Source organism: Myotis nattereri (genome assembly GCF_964212035.1).
Source record: "Myotis nattereri genome assembly, chromosome: 5".
Classification (NCBI taxonomy): Eukaryota; Metazoa; Chordata; class Mammalia; order Chiroptera; family Vespertilionidae; genus Myotis; species Myotis nattereri.
Genome location: NC_138080.1, coordinates 83,228,088 through 83,252,672, shown reverse-complemented (window position 1 = coordinate 83,252,672; position 24,585 = coordinate 83,228,088). Strand labels below are relative to the sequence as shown.

The following is a 24,585-nucleotide window of genomic DNA, read 5'->3' as shown; positions in this document are numbered from 1 at the left end:
AGTAATTATATTGTAACCTAAGATGAATTTTCCTTTTAAAGGAAGACATATGGGCAAAATAGCTATAGTAATGCCAATATTTCTAGGACACCAAATCAGTAAATTCTTTAAATAGAGTTCCTGGGGCCATGGTTCACTTGTTATACTATCCCCGCCTCCCCTCACAGAGAGGAAGGGAGAGGGAGAAAGAGATAGAAACATCGATGATGGGAGAGAAGCACTGATCTGCTGCCTCCTGCACTCTCCCTAACTGGGGATCAAGCCTGCAATCCAGGCATGTGCTCTGACCAGGACTCTAATCATGATCACAGAGCCACAGGCCGGGCTTGTCGATACTTTTAACATTGGAATACTTTCAACATTATCTGAAGCTTTACCAGGGTATTCTCAGCCTACTCCTAACCACACTTAGGAGTGTCCTCAGAATGTTGCAAAAGAAGCAAGAGTCTTGCCCTATTCAGTTTGGCTCAGTGGATAGAGCATCGGCCTTTGGCCTGAAGGGTCCTGGGTTCAATTCCGGTTACAGGCACATGCTGGAGTTGTGAGCTTGATCCCCCCCATGCAGGAAGCAGACCATTGGTGGTTCCCTCTCATCATTAATGTTTCTATCTCTCTCCCCCTTTCCCTTCCTCTCTGAAATCAATAAAAATATATTTTTTTAAAAAATCAAGAGTCTGCTGCAAAAACAGAGGCAAACATGGACTTTTCAAGAATATTGCCTCAATATACTGTAGCTAGTAATGCTTTTTAAACCTAGTAATGTTCTTTAAACATAGCTTGATATCTTTGATTGTTTTATATTTCCTGAGCTTGGTCAAATAATCATGTTGCCTCTGCATAATTTAGGTTTTAGAAAGGAAGCATGGCAATTCTAAGAAATTACAGAGGTCCAAAGAATAAAGAGGTCTAATACGCCAGTATCTATAAGATAGGTTGCCTGTTTCCTAGCAACCTGGAAATGAGAAATTTGATCATCCCACACCAGAGTAACAGATAACAGAGCAAAGAAATTCCAACCGTCACAGAAACCCCCATTTTCTCTTTGGTGAGCAAAAAAGAAACATTTATAGGTGACGTTTTTTGCTCCATTAAGATTCACCACTTCAGAATCATATACTAATATTATTTCCAACTGAAAACAACAAAAAACACCCACTGTGACTACAGAGGCTCCCCATATTGGAGAGATCCAGGACTTAACTGTACCGACATGTTTTCTGTAATGCTGGTGATACATTTAGGCTCTGTCAAGAAATGTGTTTAAAATAAAATACTACAGTGTGGGAGGAAAAGAGATAACCATCTTCAACAAGTATTTGGTGACCACCATCTGGGGGAATAACAACTTGCTAAACAACTGAATCCCTAACTATACATCTTTTTAGACTTTGGGGGCATCTACAGCCATGAATTTACTCTGCCAGCTAAACAAGTTAGGCACACTAACGGGGGGGGGGGGGGGGGGGCAGCACATGTGCACTAGAACTGGAGTGGGACTTACCTCTAAGCTTTAGAGGTTCTCAACCTGTGGATTGCGACCATCGGAAAACACATATAGCGTATCAGATATTTACATAACGATTCATAACAGTAGCAAAATTACAGTTATGAAGTAGCAATGACAATAATTTTATGGTTGGGGGTCACCACAACGTGAGGAAGTGTATTAAAGGGCTGCGGCATTAAGAAGGTTGAAAACCACTAAGACTATAAAATTGGTTATTTGGTTCCAAAATGTATTTTTAAGGTTCCCCTTTTCTGTCCCTAAGAACCCTTCCTTGTAGTCCTCCCTGCCACATCCCTAGGGCTCAGGGATTCAGGCTCTCCCCGAGCCTCTCAGAAAATAAGCATCATTGTCACTGTGGGGCTGGTGTTGGAAAGATACCCCATCTCTTCTATCAACTGGGTCAGTGGGAGCCTAAGTACAACCTACTGTCCCAGAATCCTGGTTTGTAGGAGATGCTGCGAGAGGCAGGTTTGAAAAGTGGTGGGACCTTCTGCTCTCTCCCTGCTCTGTGTTATTGGGTGGGGGAGATCCTTACATTATGTAATGGTGACAGATAATGGTGACAGATAATAACTACATGTTGAGGGTTGGATTCTTTTATGTCATGTATTCTTTTAAACAATTTTGATCAATTTTACTTATCTCTAAATAAGTAAAAATGGCTTTTTCCCCAGAAAAGAGTTATACATGTAACTAGATGCCATATAAAGCACTAAGTTTAGTACAAAATTACCTATATCTCCATTGCTGAGATAGGAATAATCCAATGATCGTACACTTCAGATGGGCTTTCTCTTTGCCACACCCTAGACCAGGAGTGGGCAAACTTTTTGACTCGAGGGCCACAATGGGTTCTTAAACTGGACCGGAGGGCCGGAACAAAAGCATGGATGGAGTGTTTGTGTGAACTAATATAAATTCAAAGTAAACATCATTACATAAAAGGGTACGGTCTTTTTTTTTTTTTTTTTTTTTTTTAGTTTTATTCATTTCAAACGGGCCGGATCCGGCCCGCGGGCCGTAGTTTGCCCACGGCTGCCCTAAACTGTGCCTCATTCCCACTTTCCTGATGCCCCTCTTTACTCTGAGCAGACTCTGTCATGGCTCCCCAGAAGAACCCTAAAACTTGTCCTGAGATTTATCACAATCTGCTATTGTCTCTTGGCCTTGATCACTCTTGATTTCTTGTTTAATATTTACCTACAAATAGGTGGTAATAATGTTTTGCCCTTTAGATTTTGCCTATGAAATATATATAGCACATCTAAAATAATGAATGTTTTCCTCTTTACTACATTCGTCTGTATCCTACCTATACTGTTGCTATTAGAAATAAATATATGATGTTTTAGCTACACAACAGTTTAAAGAATCTCCTGTATAGAAATCATTCACAGCTCTAGTTACTAATAGAAGCAAACTTGAATTTAACAAGTTTAAAGACTCACAACCTACAGATTTAAATTCTTATTTGAGTTTCCACCCCAGCAAGAAGGCTTCCTCGCTACCCTCCCCTAAGTAGTTCTAAAGATAATCTTCAATTTAGAAATGAGCTATTTTTAGGCAATAGCAGAGCCAGGGCTAGGATTAGGCCTAAATAAGGAGCAAAATTTACAACTGTACCAGTGGCAGTACCTAAGGGCACTTAAAAGTCTTTAAATTGGATTATCTCTATTCACTAAGAATGGGACGACAAAAAAACCCTACAAAACAACAAAGAGAAAAACAACAAAGACATATACATAAATCCTTATAAACAAGTAGTAGTATCAAAATATACCATACACTAGTAATTCACATGAACACAAAAACCATGTGTAAAATAATGCTGAACTATCCAAAAATTCCGTGAAGTACAAGTATTTGCATACTGCTCACATTTTTCTTGGTTGAGTCTTATTTAAACAGCAAGAAAATTATAAGATTTTTTTAAGTTGTATTTTTAATTTAATTTATTGAGGTGACATTGGTTAATAAAACCATATAGGTTTCAAGTATACAAAATTCTCCTAAGTTTTAAATCCCTTCAAGTGATTATCAGTAAATTTCAGAAAATCCTGGACCAATGCCTAAACTCTAGCTTTAAATGTTACCACTTCTAACTTTAGAGTTAATTTATAAAACTTTTACCTTAAAATGCAATTTTTAAACCTCTCATTCCAACCCACTACTTCTGCATACTCTTTAAAATCCTACCAAATGAGACAGTATAATTACCAGAAAGTGAATAAGCACATTTCTTTAGAGCTGGCTCTGCTAGTGCATAAACAACTGCGTATACTATTTTACTGTTGTTCAGAAACAGCCAAAGTTCATGAGGACTGTAAATTTCCTATTACATATAGACTGTAGATTTCTGATTGTACATTGACTATAAATTGTGTTATTCTAACCAAATTATTTACATTCAAGAACAGTTCTATATTATTAATTAGGGGATAACATTTATAATAAGGTAAATAATTCTAACAAATAGAATCTCAATAATGGAAAGACAACCTAATTTTTAAAAGGGTACAAAATTTAATAGAAGATATCTAAGTGGCCAGTATACACAAGATCCTCAACATCATTAGTCATCAGAGAAATGCAAATCAAAACCATGAGATACCACTTCACATCCACTAATATGGCCATAAAAAATTGAAAAAGAAAATAACAAGCATTGTTGAGTGTGTGTAGAAAGTGGGAACCCGACTTCACTAACAGTTCAGACAGGAGGAAAAAGGAGCTGTGGGAGGATGAGATGTGGACTGCAAGCTCTTGTAGCCTGGGACCTCTGCATGTTTTATGGCTGCACTCATCCACCCAGCACTTAACAGTGAGTCACATCATGTTCACAAAGCCCGAGGTGGAGCTCTAACAGAAAACTACATGAAGAAATGGCAGCTAATCTTAACTACCAGTTCACATATATTAAAAACAACCAAGTGGCATATGCAAAAAATGAAACAGTCTACACTAAAAAGACAGTGAAGTCAAATATCTAGGCACCGAAAGTGACAAGGACATGCCTACAACCCAGGGACATGTGCTGGATGCATGCAGCCTGCTTGGCTTTGCTAGCCCATGAGCTACTGAGCTCTCCGTCAGGCTGAGAAGTTCCAAAGCTATGACTGCTTATGATAATGATACCGATGCCACCACAGCTACCTGGTGTCCAGCATGCTAGGGCAGAGATTATGGTGGGACAAGGTATTCTATTCAAAAGAGCCTGCCTTGCCCTAACCAGTTTGGCTCAGTGGATAGAGCGTCGGCCTGTGGACTCAAGGGTCCCAGGTTCGATTCCGGTCAAGGGCATGTACCTTGGTTGCGGGCACATCCCTAGTGGGCGGTGTGCAGGAGGCAGCGGATCGATGTTTCTCTCTCATTGATGTTTCTAACTCTCTATCCTTCTCTCTTCCTCTCTGTGAAAAATCAATAAAATATATTTTTTTAAAAAAAAAAGAGCCTGCCTTAATTTAGGCCTAATCATGAGGTCCCCTTTTCCTGCAAGAAGAGAGAGTCAAGAGGGAAATGTAGCAGGCATTTTATATTGTTCTCTCTACCCCATCATCAAAGAACTTCCATTATACAAGTGTTTAACTGATACATTAACACCATTCAATGATCACATCAGGCCAGGATGGCTGTGCAGTCTGAGGACACAACAGTGAACATGACTAGTGTTTTTTACCTCACTAAGCCTGTCATTTAGTAAAAAAGGTCAATCAAAAGAAGTAATTACAATTATAATGTTCCAGTTAAAGATTAAACACACACATGTGCCTCTTATCCCTTCCAAAACTCTCTTAAATGTAAATGTTAAAATTGTTAATTTTAGCCCTAGCCGGTTTGGCTCAGTGGGTAGAGCGTCAGCCTGCGGACTCAAGGGTCCGAGGTTCGATTCTGGTCAAGGGCATGTACCTTGGTTGTGGGCACAGGCCCGGTAGGGGTTGTGCAGGACACAGCTGATCGATGTTTCTCTCTCATCGATGTTTCTAACTATCCCTCTCCCTTCCTCTCTGTAAAAAATCAATAAAAAGATATATTTTTTTAAAAAATTGTTAATTGTAAGGCAAAAGATAAGTAACAATGGTGGAAGCAGCAATAAAATCCTGAAAGCTAGAAGCAGTAACACAGTAGACCCAAGAAACGGAATCCTAACCCAGAAAGCAGAAAAACAACCTCTCTTGCACTATACTCTCAAGAATCAGTGGCACCACATGGAATACTACTCAGTTGCCAAAAAAAAGACAGCATGTAGGGACCTGGAGAGTATTACGCTAAGCGAAATAGGCCAGTCAGAGGAAAACAAGTATCATATGATCTCACTCATATGTAGAATCTAATGAATAAAACAAACTGATGAACAAAATAGATCTAGAGACATAGAATCATGGAATAGCCTGATGAATCTCAGAGGGAAGGCAGGGGTGGGTGGGGAGAGATTAGCCAAAGAACTTAAATGCATACTAGAGGCGGGAGCACAAAATTTGTGCAAGGGTAGGCTCTCATAGCTGCCCCAGGTGCTGCCTTGGCCCTCGCAGCCCGGGCTTCATCCGGAAGGTCGTCCAGAAGGTGGCCCAGACGGTCGTTCTGCTGTTTGGTCTAATTAGCATATTAGCTCTTTATTATATAGGATATGCATAACTCATGGACACAGACGATAATGTGGTGAAGGCCTGGGTGGGAGAGGGGAGACATGGGTGCGGAAGGAGGGGGTCAATATGGAAAAAAAGGGGACATCTGTAATACTGTCAACAATAAAGATAAATTTTAAAAAGAAAAAGAAAAAAGGAATGGGTAGCACCAGGTACTGGTGCAAGTATGAGTGAAAATGAGATTTAAACGCAGAAAGAAAGGTTAGCGATATAGTTAAACACACACAGCTCCCAGAATCTCCATTAGAAGATTAGAGATTTATTCTCTGGTGAAAGTAAAGCAGAGATTTATGGGCTGGAGACACAGAGTTTTAGGAGAAAGAGTAGCCTCTCAGAAAAAAGCGATTGAGAGATTTATGTACTAAATGTTGATATTCCCCAGCCTTTTCCCCCCAATCAGATCCTAGAATACTAGCAGGCAGGCCTGTTCTTTGGGGAAATGACCAGCCGGAGTAAAGACCTGAAGCCACTATCACTCAAAGAAAAAGCCTAGTCAGGTCACGCTAATTACAGACCTCAATGAGAAGCTCCATCAAGCATACTAGCAACTTCCAAACTGCTGTACAGACCACGCACTCTTAACCAAGCAGGCAAAGATCACCATGCACCAAAAGCAAGCTTCTAACAAAAAGGTCATAAAAGGTCAAAGCAAAGAGAGTAAATGCAATGCAGAGGAAACAACTATGCTGAAGATGAAAACTTTTAAAAGAGAGGAAAAAAATTCAATACTCTCAGAAAAACAAGAGAAAAAAATAGAACCATATAACAAGGGTGCTATTTTAAAAAAGAAGAAGGGGAACAATTAGAGAAGAGTTTTGAAAATTCAACAGATTGGGATGATGAACACATAATAAACAGATGATATATTACAGAACCTAACAGCGGTTCTCAACCTGTGGGTCGCGACCATCGGAAAACATACAGCATATCAGATATTTACATTACGATTCATAACAGTAGAAAAATTACGGTTATGAAGTAGCAACGAAAATAATTTTATGGTTGGAGGTCACCACAACATGAGGAACTGTACTAAAGGGTCGCGGCATTAGGAAGGTTGAGAACCACTGCATAATTTTGTTAACCAATGTCACGTCAATAAATTCAACAAAACTAAAGAGACAATTGGAGGGATTTTTGGATTAGACATAACTACAGAGATTCACTGTAGACTCAAGTAGGGTTGGAGATATACAGATTTACATATATATTCAATTGGCAAATATCAGAATTATTTTAATACTTACATACTTGAACAAATATGCATTAGAAATATGGTCATGAAATTAATGGGCCCACGTCTCATCTCAAAGTATACTAGAAAGACTATCTTGGTAAAACATAAAATATCAAGTAAAGGAACTACTGACATTTTTTAAAAAGACAGTAACCCAGACGATGTGGCTCAATGGTTGAACACAGACCTATGAACCAAGAAGTCACTGGTTTGATGCCCGGTTAGGGCACATACTTGGGGTTGTGGGCTCAAAACGCAGTAGAGGGCATGCAGGAGGCAGCCAATTGATGATGTTTCTCTCTCATCAATGTTTCTATCTTTCTCCCTTCCTCTCTCTAAAAACCAATAAAAACATATTAAAAAATAAATAGCAAAAAAAATTAAATAACAAAAGAAATTAAAATTGTATCAAAGAGAATATAAAATTGAGAATGGCTCAGAGAAAGTAGAGAAAAAGACAGAGGTGAAATATATGAGATTTTTATAATGTAAAGAATCCATACAAGAAGTCCAAATTGCAAAGAGAACAGGGGGGGAAAATCAATCAAAGAAAAATCAAATACATACTTTAAAAATTTTTTCAGAACTGACAGACATGAGCTTCCAGACCAAAAATCCCCACTCAGTACCTGGCACAATGGGTGGAAACAGATTTACACCGAGCTACAACGTAGTGAAATGTAAGAACGCTGAGGATAAAAGGAGGCCTAAGGGCTGAGAAAGGAGGCCACATCTGAGAATCAGCCATCATAATTGGCTTCAGGCTTCTTAATAGCAACAGTGGAACCTAGAAGGCAATTGAAGAAATGCCTTCAAAATTCTAGAGGAAAATGCTTCCAACACAGAAATCTAAGTAAGTGTGAAGATAAGTCAGCCTCCCATGCATTCTTCCTCAAAAAATACTGGAGGTGTGTTCCATGAAAATGAAGCAGTAAACCAAGAGAGAAATATGTGACTCAAGGAAAGGCAATTCAATGAAAAGGACTGGGAAAGGAAATCCCCAGAATGACAACTGAAGAGCAACCTTCTAGGACAGGTCAGAGGACCAGGAAAGAGGTCCACACCCCCTAAATGAAATCAAGAAAATATCTGATATGTTTGAACATAACAAAAAACTATTAAGATTATTAGGTGAGAGCCTGAGGATGAATTAGTACTACTGGCAAATTTATGATATGTACATAGAAATTTAAGCAAACAAAAAAATAACTTTAGGGAAAATCAAGTACTGTTCAAAGAAGAGTAACCACAGTATACTACATATTTTCAACTATTGAAATGCTGAATATCAATCTAACCACATATAACTATTTTAGAAAAATGGAGAAACAGGAAGTGTTGTGTGAGCGGTAAAAGAGAGCTAAATCCTTATATCCCATACTGATGTCAATTTTAAAAATACAGAAAACCGCCCTAGGCGGTTTGGCTCAGTGGATACAGCATTGGCCTGCAGATCAAAGGGTCCCCGGTTTGATTCCATCAAGGGCACGTACTTTGGTTGCAGGTTCCTCCCCGGCCAAGGCCCTGGTCTGTGCAGGAGGCAATCATCGATGTGTTTCTCTCACATCAATGTTTCTGTCTTTCCCTCTCTTCCACTCTCTCTCTAAAAGATCAATGGAAAAATATCCTCAGGTGAGGATTAATCCCCACTCATCTCCTCTCCACGCCCACCCCGCCGCCGCCACGAAAAAAAAAGCAGAAAACTGTCAAAGCCAGTGTGGCTCGGTTGGTTAAGTGTCGTTCCATACACCAAGAGGTCACCGGTTCAATTCCCGGACAGGGCACATGCGGGGGTTGTGGGCTCCATCCCCAGTAGGGGGCATGCAGGAGGAAGCCAACTGATGTTTCTCTCTCCCTTTCTCTCCACCCCTCCCTCTTAAGTCAATAAAAATATTTATCTTACAATGCTGAAAACAGAAAAATTAAAACACACACTGTAAATGTTAGTTAACTACAAAGATAATCGCAAAACAGCAAAAGAAACAGCTAGAACAACTAAGGAGAAGGTGGGGTAAGCAGAAGACTGCTGCTCTTGCTAATATCCTAAAAAATCTACTTGATTCTAACCTTTATGTGTGTACACCTTTGATATAAAAACAAAATAAAAAGTAAAAAGAAAAGATAAAAATATGATTACAAAATGTGTCACAAAAGGAGGATGCCTTGCTCAGGGGAAACTAATCTAATTTTTTTTTTAATTTTGTTTTATTGCTTAAAGTATTACAAAGAGTAGTACATATGTCTCCTTTTTTCCTCCTTGACCTTCCCCCGGCCTCCCCTACCCCCCAGTGTCTTGTGTCCATTGGTTATGCTTATACGCATGCATACAAGTCCTTCCGTTGATCTCTTACCCCCCACCCCAACCCTCCCCGGCCTTCCCGCTGCAGTTTGACAGTCTGTTCGATGCTGCTCTGCCTCTGTATCTATTTTTGTTCATCAGTTTATAATGGTCTTTATTATCCATAAATGAGTGAGATCATGTAGTATTTTTCTTTCATTGACTGGCTTATTTCACTTAGCATAATGCTCTCCAGTTCCATCCATGCTGTTGCAGAAACTAATCTAATTAAGGGGAGGAGAAGATACTCAGACTCCCCTTAGGAGGGACTACCAAAATTAAGGGGGGGCTAGGGGAGAGGGGCCATTCCAGGTAGAGGAAATAGAGTGCAGAGGGTCTCCGGGCCAGAGAGGATGATGCATTATAGGAACTGAACAAGTTACCCGTGGCAAACAGATCACGAGAATCCACCATTTCCCCCAAAAGTCCTTGTCTCCCTCATGTCCATCTTACCCATCCTTCAAGGGCAGGCTCAAGTTTCATCTCAGAAGCTTCCCAGTAGTTTCTGGAACCAAGCAACTTCTTCTATCTCAAAGTGATACCTTTTATCTACTATCCCATTCTCTAAATTATCAACTATCTCATTCTCTGAATTACTATAATTAATATTATATAATACTATAATATAGTCTCATTGATTAGAGTTACTCAACAGGAATTTAGTGAGTACTTAATATGTGCATAAAATTGTGCAGGGTACTACTAAGTAAGGGAAAGAAGAAAAAAAAAGAGAGAAAAAGAAAAAAAGGAAGGGAGGAAAAGGCAGAAAGACAACAAACAAAGCAGCAGCCCACGGTACTTAGTAAACTTATAACCAGGAAGGCCTGTGGCGCATCCTGTGCATTCCGTAGCATTTAAACATGTACCTGGCACTTCCTAAATGCCACTTAAATTACAAATGAATCATCTTTGGTGAATGGTAGCTTGACATTTTGAAAACCAAGATACAAATTGTGGGAGAAATATACATTGTACTCTAGACATATTCTAAGACAAGCACAAAAATAACATTTTTACAATCATGAAAAAAGAACAGAGGATTTTTTAAAATACTTTTTTCTTCTTGATTAAAAATGTGTACTTTCACAAGGAGAAAACCTGGTAAACATATACAGAAGAAAATAAAAATCACAATGATCCCATCTTTCAGATATCCTTCTAGCCTTTGGGGGGAATAGAAATAATCTATAACCTTTTTATTCACTATATGGTGGAATTTTCCTTCATCATTAACTATTCTTTGAAAGTCAGTCCATTTTTTTTTTAAAGAGTTCATTTCTCAGAAATAATTAAAGCATTTACTAGGGACAGTTAAATAATAATTTAAGCAACCTAATGCTGCTCCTAAACATGCATGACTGAGAACTGACTGTAAGCACACTTCAAAATACTGTATCTGAAAATGCAATTCAGCAACATAAGGACAATCAACCTTCCTCAACCATGTATAAGATCTCTGAGGCTGCAGATAACTCTATCATACTTCTTATGTTGTTTCTATAGTAATATAAGCAGGTTTTCAAAACTTCTGAAAATGCAACTACTAAAAGCAACGAATAATACTAGAAATCAAAGAGCCAGCTTCTTTTTTAAAAAGTTAAACTTTTAAAATTAATATTTCCTTGCTTTTAAAAGATTGACTTTATTGTGAATTAAAATTTCCCTAAAAATAATTTATTTGAACATTTTAAAATTTATTAATTTTTCTGATTTATAAAAGCATTATTAATTTTTTGCCATGATATACAATGTTTGTTTGAGGCTGACCAGAAGGCTAAGACAAACAGAGTGTTTTTACTACTGCAAAATTACAAAACAGTATTCTGTATTTTTATCAGTGACTCATTCTTTTAAAATGTACTATTAAGAAGGTATTTTCTGTATCTTTAAATAATGCATAACTTCTTTCTTTTGGCATAAACTCACCTATCTGCTTTTAAAAATAATTATGTATTACAAAAGGAATTTCCTAAGTCATCAATAGTGGTGTCTCTCTGCCACCAGTTTCTACACACACACCACACTTTAAAGCTGCAAATAGTCAAAATTATCTAGTCCAACCACCTCATTTTACGTAAGAAAATGAAGGCTAGAAGGAGGTTAAAGTTCTTGCCCACAGTCACACACCACTTACTTCATAACAGAGGCTGGACTATTGGTGATTAAACGTTTTAATAAAGTCCTTTTATGTTCTCCCGAATCAGCCTCTACTTAGGGCCCAAGGTGAACCTTCTAGATACTGAAGTCTACATTACAAGCTTCAAAACTGCTTACTAATACAAAGCTATATAAAAAGTTTGGATGCTATAACATAAAGCTCCTAAAATGAAAGCTTGAGAATACTAAGGAAACTATATACCTGACTCCCTAATCTACAAAATTTCATCTAAATGTAATGAGGACAAAGTAAATTAAAAATAATTGAATAACAAAGTAAATAGCAAAATAAGCACTGAATCCTATAGAAAAAGGATTATGGTGGGTAAAAGGACTTAGATTTTACTTGTAATTCATTCAATTTTTATAGGAGTGTATCCATTGTTAAGCAAACCTTAATGTTTAAGATAAATCTGGGCAATAGATATGGGTGTTATTTTATACTGTTCTTGAAATTTTCTGTAAACTTGAAATTATTTCAAGTTTTCAAAAAGGAATATTCAATAGAAAAATTGGAAAATAAAAAAGGGCTCACGTCAACCATTTTTCTTAAAAAGTATGGTTTAAAATGCAAGGAAAAAAATGATGCTATGGATTTGTCAAAACCTATAGAACTTTACAGCACAAAGAATGAACTTGAATATATGCAAAATTTTTAAAAACACCATTTAAGTTGGTGGTAGTTTCCAGTATGGTTTGCAGAATGTGACAAAACAATTAAAATGCATTATAAATGTATGATACACCCCCATGGAAGAACGTGGGGGAAAGTAAGTACCTAAATTACTTTGGAAATGAATAGTCTGTATGACTAAAGGCCAAAGAATCTGTAACTATTACACCCTGTCCTCTGGCTGATAAAACTATTTCCCATGCCATGGGGTGTGGGGTTAACAATTCTGACACTGCTACACATGTATATTAGAATTAAAGAATTAGGTAAGTGGATAGTGGATTGTGGGAGCAGGATTTCTCACTGTTGGACTGGGAGTGTACAGGAAAGGGAGGGGAGGGGACTAGAGAGATCTATGTAGTAACAGATTAGAGTCAGCTAGTTTAATATAGATGGTTACATATAGAAAAATTTTAAAGATACATATACACACATATATTTCTTTACTCTGTCAGCTTAGAAGGCCTACAAGCAATGATACCCTAGTAGCAGTGAGCTCAGACCTTGGTTTCTAATAAATGCAACCAGGGCTCCTTGAGAAATGGCCGATTCTAGGAGACACAGGAAATATACATGATGAGCCTCCTGCCAAAAAGTAAGGAAGTGCTTTAAAACAACAACAATGATGGAGCTCTGTCAAAGAGACACAGGTGCCAACTGAAAGAGTTCCCAATGGCCAAAGCTGGAACAGTTTGAGCAAGAAAATAAAGTAGTATTGTATTGTAACCCAAAGGATAAAATAAATGAGTCCATACTGATATCATCCTATATAATCCTATATAATAAAAGGCTAATATGCAAATCAACCGAACGACAGAATGACTGGTCGCTATGACGCGCACTGACCACCAGGGGGCAGGTGCTCAATGCAGAAGCTGCCCTCTGGTGGTCAGTGTGCTCCCACAGCGGGGGGCCGCTCAGCCAGAAGCCCTGAGCCGGGCTCACGGCTGGCAAGCGCAGCAGCGGTGGCAGGAGCCTCTTCCACCTCCACAGCAGCACTAAGGATGTCTGACTGCCGTGGGGAGCAGGCCTAAGCCATCAGTCAGACATCCCCCAAGGGCTCCTGGACTGCAAGAGGGCGTAGGCTGGGCTGAGGGACCCACCCAACTGCACAAATTTTGTGCATTGGGCCTCTAGTTGAATAAATAAATGGAGGAGACAAATGTCCCATGCAGAAAATTTCCAAATAATTTACACAGATACTCTGCACTCAATGAGGTAACAGAGTATAACTCCCCAATCCTTAAGGGTGGGTTGTGCATAGTGGGTTGGACTTTCTTCCAAAGAGTACAGCATGAAAAGGTGGGGGGAGGGAGACTAATTTCACAGTAGAGAAACCTGACAAACACTACTTCAATCAAGTGATCAAGGTCAAATCAACAGTGATAAGTCATGTTGATAGTATGCATTCTTGATATAATGTGATGAAAACGGCACTTTGCTTATATGGTCTTCTTCCCCCAAAATCCATAACACCAATCTAACCATGAGAAAAGCATCAGACAAATCCCAATTGAGGGATACATGGTCAATACTTCTATAAACTGTCATCAAAAACAAGGAAATTTTGAGAAACTATCATAGCCAAGAGGAACCTAAAGAGACATGATAATCAAATGTAATGTGGTAACCTATGCGGGATCCTGAACAGGAAAAGGAGGTTAGATAAATCAAACATCTAAATAAAGCATGGACTTTAGTTAATAACTAGAGGCCTGGTGCACAAATTCCCAATCTGGATGGAGTGGGCCAACCGGGGGTAGGGGCCACAGGCGTTGGCCAGCCGAACCACCCCACCCCCTGGTTGAACTCCTGGTCGAGGGGACAATTTGCATATTAGCCTTTTATTATATAGGATAATACATCAATATTGGTTCATTGTCTCAAATGTACCATATGAACGTAAAATGTTAACAGAAGAAACTGGGGTCTGGGGATATATGAAAACTGTATTATCTTCTCAATGTTTCTGAAATTCTAAAAATGTTACAAAAAGTACAGCTCAGCCCTGGCTGATGTGGCTCAAAGCAGAGTGTTGGCCTGCCAACCAAAGGGCCCCAGGTTCGATTCCAGTCAAGGGTATATGCCCAGGTTGCGGGCTCGATCCCCAGGAGGGGCCATGCATCAGGCAGGCGATCAATGATTCTCTCACATCATTGATGTTTCTGTCTTTCTCTCTCCCTCTCCCTTCCTCTCTGAAATCAATAAAAACATATTAAAAAAAAAATAAATGTACGCCCTAGCTGGCTTGGCTCGGTGGATAGAGCGTCAGCCTGCGGACTGAAGGGTCCCAGGTTTGATTCCGGCCAAGGGCACATGGCTGGGCTCGATCCCCAGTAGGGGGCGTGCAAGAGACAGCTGATCAATGATTCTCTCTCATCATTGATGTTTCTATCTCTCTCTTCCTCTCTAAAATCAATAAAATATATATTTTTTAAAAAGGAAAGCTTATTTTTTAAAAAATGTAAATACATTTTTAAAGCAAATGAAAAATAAGAAAAAAGCCTGAAGAATGCACACCAAACTTGAGGTAAGGGAAATCAAGTTTTCCTTTACAAAGTTACTGTTGGACTCTAATATATGAAGAATGTATCTGTGTACTCCTGTACAACAAGAAATGTTTAATTTTAAATACCACAGTTAAGCACTGAATAAATTAAACAGAATCCACTTCCTAACCCCTTGTGCTATAATTCTATTCATAAACTATCCTACCTTCAGAAAGACCTCCAAATCACATTCTAGCCTCTGATTCCTAATATTACTGTAATACATGAACTTAAAAGAAAAGCTGTCAAAGATTATACTAAATTGCTGGGGGGTGGTATATACACAAATATGCATGTGAAAGGAACTTCTTTAATCAGTAAGGAAATATTCCACTAGAAACATTCTTAAAGTCTATCAGTATTTAGAGCTAGTATTTAGAATTTTTAACATAAATTGTGCTATTCGGAAAGTCAGGTTAATTTAACAACAGGATGTACTACACTCGCTTGGTGCACAGTTCACTGGCTGGTTGCTCAGTGGTTAGAGCGTCATCCCTCAGACCAAAGTGTCACAGGTTGGATTCCCAGTCAAGAGCCCAGATTGCAGTTTCCCTAGCCCTGGTGGGGCATGTGTACTAGTATCGATGTACTAGTATTTCTCACATGGATGTTTCTCTTCTCCCTCCCTCTCAGCCTCCCTCTCAGCCTCCCTCCCTTCCCTTTCTTCCTCCCTTCTACTCTCTAGAAATCAACTGACAAAATATCCTCTCTGGTGAGGATTTAAATAAATAAATAAATAAATAAATAAATAAATAAATAAATAAGGTGGTGCACTGCTATGGAAAACAGTATAGCAGGCTCTCAAAAATTAATAGCATATGAACCAGCAATTCCACTTCTGAGTATATATCCAAAAGACTTTAAAGCAGGCACTCAAGAGATAACTGTATGCCCATATTCACAGCAGCATTGTTTACAATGATCAAAAGGTGAAAGCCCCCCAGTGTCCATCTGTGGAAGAATGGATAAACAAAATACGACATATACATACAACAGAATATCATTCAGCCTTAAAACAGAAGAAAATTCTGATATAGGTAACAATATGGATCAACCTTGAGAACATTATGCTAAATAAAATAAGCAGTCGCAAAAGGACAAATACTTATACATGAGGTACTCAAAGTAATAAATTCATAGACAGAAAATAGAATGATGGCTGTCAGGGGTTGGAGAAAGAAATGGGGAGTTAATATTTAATGTGTATGGAGTTTCAGTTGGGAAAGATGAAAAAGTTCTGGAAATGGATGTTGGTTATGGTTGCCCAACAACGTGAATGTATTTAATGCTACTAAACAGACTATACCCTTAAAAATGGTTAAAATTGTAAATTTTATATCTCAAAATATTTTAAAAAGCATTTGGCAAAATTCATGATATAGGCAAAGCTCTATTCCAGTGACGCAAAGAGGGCTTGGAATGGATGAACAGGAATAAATGCAATACTTAACAGGTATCTCAACAATTGTCCTTCCCCAGACCTTTTTCAAACAGTGCTTCAGAGTGTTTGGACACACAATCTCCGTTTTAAAATGCAAAAAAAGGCAGAGAGGGCTAAAGCTGCTAGGAAGCTATGAGCCCAGTCTTTCTGGATAGTCTGTCATGATGCTAAATTCAAGTTGTGCATATACCGCATGACCAATAAAAAGACCTTTAAAGGCAAAACTGTGTTTGCATTTATGAAATAATCACATGGTTTTCATTACATTTACTTCAACAGAAGACAAGCTCAATTTGATTAAACAGATCAAACAGAAGTCAGAATGGCCTTTTGTAGCAACCAAAGAGTATCATGCTCATATCAAGTTGCCTGGATAATTCACCAACATTCTATAACTCAGAAGTCTTTTAAATATGCATATTCTCTGACCAAACATTTCCACATCTAGAAACTTATACCAAGGAAATAGATGAAGATTCACGTAAAAGAAACTTCAATGAAAAATGTAAACATCCTTAGTGACCAACAATGAGCAACTGGTTACATTATGGTGCAGCCATACAATTACATGCTATACACACATAAAAATGTGAACTCATCTTATTATATAGCTATATTGTGTGCCTTTGCATGCATGTGCATGTGTACATGTACATGGATATACATGCAAATTTGCTAATGCACATGTCTTTGAACATGGTACACACACGCACATATGGGTATATAAACACATACATGTGTACATGTGTACAAAGTGTGTGTAAAGTATAATCAGTAAAATTGCACTTGTGTGTACAAAGTTGTGCCTGTGTATGTGTGTATGGGTGCATATGCCTATATCTGGACCATGAGCCTGTGTGTTAAGTAGGTGAGTATGTGTTTATCCTTGTAATCACTACTTACAAGCTGTGACCTTGAGCAAGTTACCAAGCCTCTCGGAGTCCTCATTGTCATCTGTACCAGCGTTCGCCACCTTTTGGACCTCACGGACCACCAGTGGCCCGCGGACCACCGGCTGGCAACCACTGACACATTATTACCAAACCCTGCCTCATAGGGGTTTTGTGAAAAAAATGGATGTAAAGCAGTTAGCGCAGTGATTGAAGCATAGTAAATGCTCATAGTAAATCAATATTAGCTTTCTTTATCTGTACACATATACACTGATCTATACACTTGTATTTATATAGCTATAAATCCAGAGATACACATCAAAATATTAACTTTGGTTATCTATGGGTGATAGGTTTTTGTTGTGGGATGGTTGTTTTTCTTGGCTTTCATATTTTCCAATTTTTCTAAGGAGATCATTTCTCTTTTTCACTCTCTTTTGAAGCTTATTTCTTCAAAATAATGATGAGCTCTCCCTGACATACCTGAATTTTGTGTATTTAAGGCTATTACACCAAGGAATGTATTTTTGTACTCCACCAATTTTTTGTATTCTAGCAGTATGCGAGCACTACCTAATAGCTCAAGAAGATGGCAGTACAAAGAAAAGCCAGAGCATTTTGCTCGCTTGCCTTATCCAAGGCAAGATGAAAAGAATGAATTAAATCACACTGGGGGGGGGGGGGGGTTGCAAACATCTTGGTGACAGTTAAGTGACGCCTGCCATTGGTATTTTATTCGCGGAGAGGAACCCAGAGCCTTGCCCAAGGTCATACAAAAAAGCATGTGCCAGACCCCAGGCTGTGAGGGATCGAAGGACCAGACTGCTTATGAAACCAAGCAGCTAAATTCTCAACCAGTCATTTCAGGAGTCCGGCTGCAGGAAGGAGGAAATTACAACACCGGGAAGATGACAGCAAAACAGAAGTCAGTAACTGGCCACACCAGGGTCACTTCCAATGTAATTAATCGTCTTGGTTTTCCTTTATTTCTAAAATACAGACAGAACAGTTCATTTCGTCGAAGCACGACTGACATTTTACGCAAATTATACGGAAAGCATTCGAAACACGACCAAACGCAGTTACTTGCGGTCCGATCACCACCAGTGACCACCCGGCTGGATTCTTGGTCTCGACGAGTTAAATCCCTAAAACCCCTCAGCCTCCCCGGATTTCTGGGAGAAACCCGGCCACAGAGAGGGGTGCGACAGCTCTCCCCCCGGGCCTCAACTCACAAATCATACCCTAGATAATGGCCCAGTCACCCCCCTACATGCCCTCCCGGCTACGCTCTTCCATCTCGGGAAACGTCATTGCCAAGCAGCGGTTCTCAACCTTCTGGCCCTTTAAATACAGTTCCTCATGTTGTGACCCAACCATAAAATTATTTTCGTTGCTACTTCGTAACTGTAATGTTGCTACTGTTATGAATCGTCATGTAAATATCTGATATGCAGGATGGTCTTAGGCGACCCCTGTGAAAGGCTCGTTGGACCGCCAAAGGGGTCGCGACCCACAGGTTGAGAACCGCATTAAAACACACCCGGGCACACGCCCCGCAGCCTGCCCCGCAGCTCGACATTTTGGGATACCATCCGAGTTCACCACCGCCTTTTCCAGATTTACTACAAAATGCAGGCTCGCGTCTCGCCTCGGTTTTTGCTTGGTTTTCTGTTTGTTTGCTTTTTACTGGTGTCTCAAAGCGGAGGCGTGGGGGATGGGTTCCGCCACGGACCCGGCTCCGAAACCTTGATAATCGGGTCCCGCCAGGGGGGCGGCGGCGGCGGCGACGTTAATCTCTCTCCGCCTCGTTTCCTTCCATTTCACGCCTGCTCTCCCCTCCCCATGACATCGAACCCGCGCTGGGAAAGGGAACCTCAAGGCCTCCAGCTCCGGGGCTCCGGGCGGGGGCAGGTTCCGACTCGGGGACCCGCCCGCCGAGGGAAGCGCCGGGACGGCGCGGGCAGGGCTTCTCCCGCCGCCCGGGCCCCGCCCGAGGTCGCGAAGGCTCCGGCCCGGCCCGGCCCGCGGCGGCCTCGACTCCGAGCGCGGGCCCGCCCGCCCGGCCGCCCAGGCCCAGCGCGGCCTGCCAAACCGCGGGGTCGAGTTGGCCACGGGCCGGGCTGGAGGCCTGGCGCGGCCGGCAGCGAGGCCGGGGCCGGGGCCGGGGCCGGGACCCCCGCGGGGGGCGCCGCGCCGCTCACCTGCTGGTACCCAACGCCGCAGGTCGGCTCCACGGAGGCCAGGGCCGCCAACGCCAACGCCATGGCGCAGCGGCGCGGGGACGAGGGCGGGCGGGCGAGCGGAGGGACGCGGGCGCGGCGGCCGGGAGCGCCGGGAGGCCGGGGGGTCGCGCCTCGGGTGGGTCTCGATGGCCGCCGCTGCCAAGCGAGCCGCTCTCCTCGGGCTGCGCGCGCCGCCGCGGAGGCTCCGACTCGGCCGGGAGGAGGCGGGACCAGCACGACGCCGCCGCCCCGCCCCCGGCGCGCGCAGCCCGAACCGCCCCGCCCCGCCCGGCACAGCCCAGCCCGCCGAGCCCGAACCTCCCCGCCCCGCCCGGTCCTGCCCGAACCTCCCCGCCCCGCCTGGCCCAGCCCGCCCCGCCCGGTCCTGCCCGAACCGCCCCGCCCCGCCCGGTCCTGCCCGAACCTCCCCGCCCCGCCCGGCCCAGCCCAGCCCGCCGAGCCCGAACCTGATCTCAAAGCCTATTTAGGGGTGATGATAATAACATCCTGTAAGTATTCTAACAGCCTTGTCCATGGATAAAGACACGATCCTTTTCTGAACCAAAGCTCTCCGAGGAGCTGATATGAAAGGCGGAAGCCTTCAGAGTGAGCCACGCTGCAAGCTTTCCCGGTGCAGGAGCAAGGGCAGAGGTGGGGCGGGAGTGAGAGCTCGCCTGCGGAGGAGCTGAAGGGAGGCAGGCACACCTGGCATATAAGCGATCATCCTTAACTGTTTCACAGATGAAGAAATTACGCCGGAAGAGATGAAATATTTGACCCAATAACACAGAGCTAGTAAGGGGGTAAAGCTGGAATGTAAAAGCTTTCAAAACCATTATTATGCAGATAAATTATAAACGTTGTGGACAAGAGTAGTGTGTGTCTTTTAAATATTTCGATATCTCCCATAGCATGTAGGACAGTATAGCTCAGCCAGCATGCATTTGAGGTGTCTTGTTTCTTTCTGTCACACCCAGCCATCTGGGATTGCTTCCACCCATATTATCCAACACAGAAGAAAACGTGATCTTTCAGGCTTGTTTGCAGTTTCTTCCTGATTTCCTTTCCACATTGGAAGTCTAGGGTTGGCATTAATATGATTATTGGTATAACTTCTAATTTTCAAATTTCGTTACAATATTACACTTATAGCTGTGTTTTGAAACTACTCTGAGGTTTCTGTACACAGGAGCCACTGTAATCAATAAAAATTCTAGATGTTTAGCTTCCTCACCTTGAGTTCTCTGCTAGTATCCCAACTCCTACATGTCTGTCCCTTTTCCGGCAACATGCCAGTCTGAGAGTCTTTAAATGGTATGCCTCTTACTCTGTCCTTCAGTTGTTTTTAATCCAGAAAAAGAAAACTTTAATGTATATTTTTATTGATTTCAGAGAGGAAGGGAGAGGAAAAGAGAAACATCCATGGTGAGAGAGAATCATCGATTGACTGCCTTCTACACACCTTCCACTGGGGATCGAGCCTGAGCATGTGCCCTGGCCAGGAATTGAACCGTGATCTCCTGGTTCATAGGTTGATGCTCAACCACTAAGCCACACTGGCCGGGCCAGAAAAAGAAAACTTTAAATGTAATACAGTACAATGAATATCCCAAACAATGCCCTACCCTGTGGTCTTATATATAGGGGGGAGGGGGGAATCTAAGTTGAAATTTTTTAAAATCTCATCAATAGAAAGTGGAAATCCAGACTTCTTTGCTCATATTCTAAACTTACATGTAAGAAGGAGTGAAAACGAAGCGTCTGTGCTGCCACATACGGCTTTTGGAACTACAGCTGCCATCTTTATGCATGTCTGCCGCACCGTGGCTTTTGTGGAAGAGTTGTTATCCTTCTCATCTACTTCTTTCCTAAACCACTTTCCTTTCAATAGCGACACACTCCCTGCATATGGACATAAATATTTATCACACTATAAATACTGGGCTCTCTTACAGGAATATTTTCTCTCGAAAGAAAAAAAAAATTGATCTCCAGTTTCCAATCTCCTTCTCTTTTCTCTTTTTTCATACTGTAAGAGAAAGTTTATTTAGAAAGTCACTGAGGTAGAAGAAGTGAGTGGTAGAAGAAATGGGCTCAGGAAGCAAGTTACAGAAGCAAAAGAAGGGCCTTTGGAGCTTAGGAGAGAGAAGGGTAAAGGCACCACAGCTTGAGGGAAGAGGGGGAGGGGAGGGGGAGGGGAGGGGGAGAGCGGGGCTCTGGCAAGCTCCAGAAAGGGAGAGCATCACTCCTTTTCTGATGTCCGGAACCCAAATGTTTTGTGATAACAGTAAAGACTAAGCCTTTTTTTTTTCCTTCTATGATTTTCTCCCAACGCCTTGAATAAGTAAATTGAGATGATTTGTGTTGATTCAATGGATGGATATATTGGGGACTGAGAAATTGAGTCTCCACTGTGTATGGTCTCCAGTTGGCAAGCAAACTGTACAGGGAAAGGGAAAAGGTCTGAATCTCTGACTCATGGACCCATGCCTGCTGCAAGCCAAGCAGACAGAGAAGATCATCCAAGGCTGTAAAAACTGCACTTCTTGGCTTCGTCTCGAGATGTTGTCGAGAGAGTTTCCACAGAGAAAGTTATTCATTGCAGATTGCTGCACTTATAAACTTATTTCCCCGCAGAATAACAGTAATAATTTCCATGCCCAATACTTTTTATGTGAATTGCTGACTCTGAATCATCCATCCTGAGAGAGGAGAGAAATATTATAGACAAATAAGAGTACAGCTCACGTCTGTTTTTCCTTATTCCCCCAGTTCAGAGAAAAAATTCCTCCGCAGTGGATGAGGTCTTTTTTCACATCCACCTAAGACTACGCAGCCCTGAGCTCAATGAGTAACCAAGAAGGGTTTGTTAAATTTTAAACAAAGGCTCGCTGGCCTAATATCTCATTTCAGGCCTTAATGTCTCCAGCTAATCTTTACAGGCCTCCAGCTGAACCATGGATAATGGTTCCATTTTTACTGACTTGCTACTAGTTTCATTAAGGGCAAAAGGTAACATCTTCATATCACAAATAAAGGAAGTGTCCACTGGTGATTGCTACTGTTTGTGGAGCACCTCCTGGGCCTTCGACCCATGATTTAAAGTTGAATACATCATCTCCTTAGTCCTCATGACAAATCCATTCTGCAGATGAAGAGACTAAGGATATGAACATACCTTGCTCAGCTAGTGAGTGGTCAAACCACAATTCAAACTCACATCTGTTGGACTACAAATCTTGAGCGCTGCTCTGGGTGTGGAGAGAAATACGGGACATAAAAGGACTAGGTCCATCTGAGGAGAAAAAGGCTTTGTTGTGATGGAAAAAAGGGAAGGCATACCAAGTCAGGATTATGCTTGTATGAAAAGGGTCAGCAAACTTTTATATAAAGAGGTAAACAGTAAATATGTTGGACTCCGTGGACCACAGCTCTCTGTCACAACTACTCCATTTTGCCATTGTACTGTAAGCACAGCTATAAACAATACCAAACAAATTGGCATAGTTGTGTTCCAGTAAAACTTTTTTTAAGGGAACCGAAATTTGGATTTCCTATTATTTTCACATGTCATGAAATATTATTATTTTGATTTTTTTAAAACTATTTAAAAATGTTAAAACTATTCTGAACTCTCAGATCATACAAAAATAGGCAGTGGGCTGGATTTGGTGCCCAGGCAGTAGTCTGCCAACCCCTTAGCTAAGTAACAGGGGACAAAAAAAAGTTTATGTGTTAAGAGATTGGTAGGAAGTTTAAACCACAAAGTAATGCAGAAGGCCTAAGGGAAAGGGAAGGGGAAAAAGAGAAGAGGATGAGAATTTATCAAAGATCTTAAAACATAAATACATGTGCGAAAGTGTGAGAGGATAAGGATTAGCTAAGTAGGAATTCAACATGGACTCCTGATTCCTTGGTTTATCTTCTTGCCACTGGAACACCATTCATTCATTCAACAAATATTAATTTAGCACCAATATGGGCAAGCAGAATGTGAGACCAAGAAGCTGAACCTATAAAAGAATAGTTTCTCATATAAGAAATGCTAAGAAATAAAATTAAGAAATGCTAAGGGTGGTTATTTACTAAGTGTAGTTGCTATCACAAGTTTTGATATGCTATGTCTTTATTTTCACTCATCTCAAAGTATTTTCTAATTTCCCTTATAATTTCTTTTTTTGACTGACTGGTTATTTAGCAGTGCGTGATTTAATTTCCACATGTCTGTGCATTTCCAAAAGTTTTGGGACTCTCCCCAGCCAGGAATGATGCTACAGCTACCCATGTATTGACTGCCACAATTGGTTGTGCAATTGTGCACCGCCACACTCCAGGAATAGCCTCCCATTACAATCTATGCAAATGACACCCCCACCCTGTACGTTGCCTCTTATAGATGGTGACCCCATAAAATCTTCGAATGATTCCTCAGTACATTTAGGGGTATTGTGGGTGGCGAAGGAATGAGGAACAGCTAAGTGTCCACAAGGAAATCGACTGTCTGATCCTTCTCTTTGAACACAGTGTACCAGCCAATTGTGATAACTAATTGCCTTGAAAAAAAGAACAAGGTGAGTAGGGAAAGCTCTTCACTCTCGAACCCTCGGGCAGATTTGTGAGGTAAGAAAGGGTTTCTCACATTTCCCAGGATGGCAGTTTTCTCTGCGAGTTTAGGGGGTATCATGGGAAACCCAATGACACGGGGGAAATACTGAAGCAGGGAGCTCTGCGCTGCTGGTGGTGTGCCGGGGGAGAAACAACGTGCGCTAATTGCGACACTGACGAGAGGCCACCCTCCAGGGTCCCCGCTGGAGAAGCTGATGCCACTTCAACTCAGCAGCAGCTTGAGGGCAGAAGGCTGGTTCCTGCAGGTCTTCAGGGAACTCGCCCGGGGGACCAAGAGCAGGCCTCAGGCAACGTTC

The 24,585-nt window shown here is 41.3% G+C and overlaps 1 protein-coding gene across 1 annotated transcript in view; it reads right to left on the bottom strand.

Moving 5' to 3' along the window:
• Positions 1–19,933, bottom strand: part of NDFIP1 (Nedd4 family interacting protein 1) — a 47,025-nt gene extending 27,092 nt beyond the window's left edge. Inside the window, exon 1 of the mRNA XM_081091767.1 lies at positions 19,643–19,933. Coding sequence (XP_080947893.1) covers positions 19,643–19,705 — 63 coding nt within the window. The 5' untranslated portion in view covers positions 19,706–19,933. The remainder of the gene's footprint in view (positions 1–19,642) is intronic.
• Between the last annotated feature and the right edge of the window lie 4,652 nt (positions 19,934–24,585).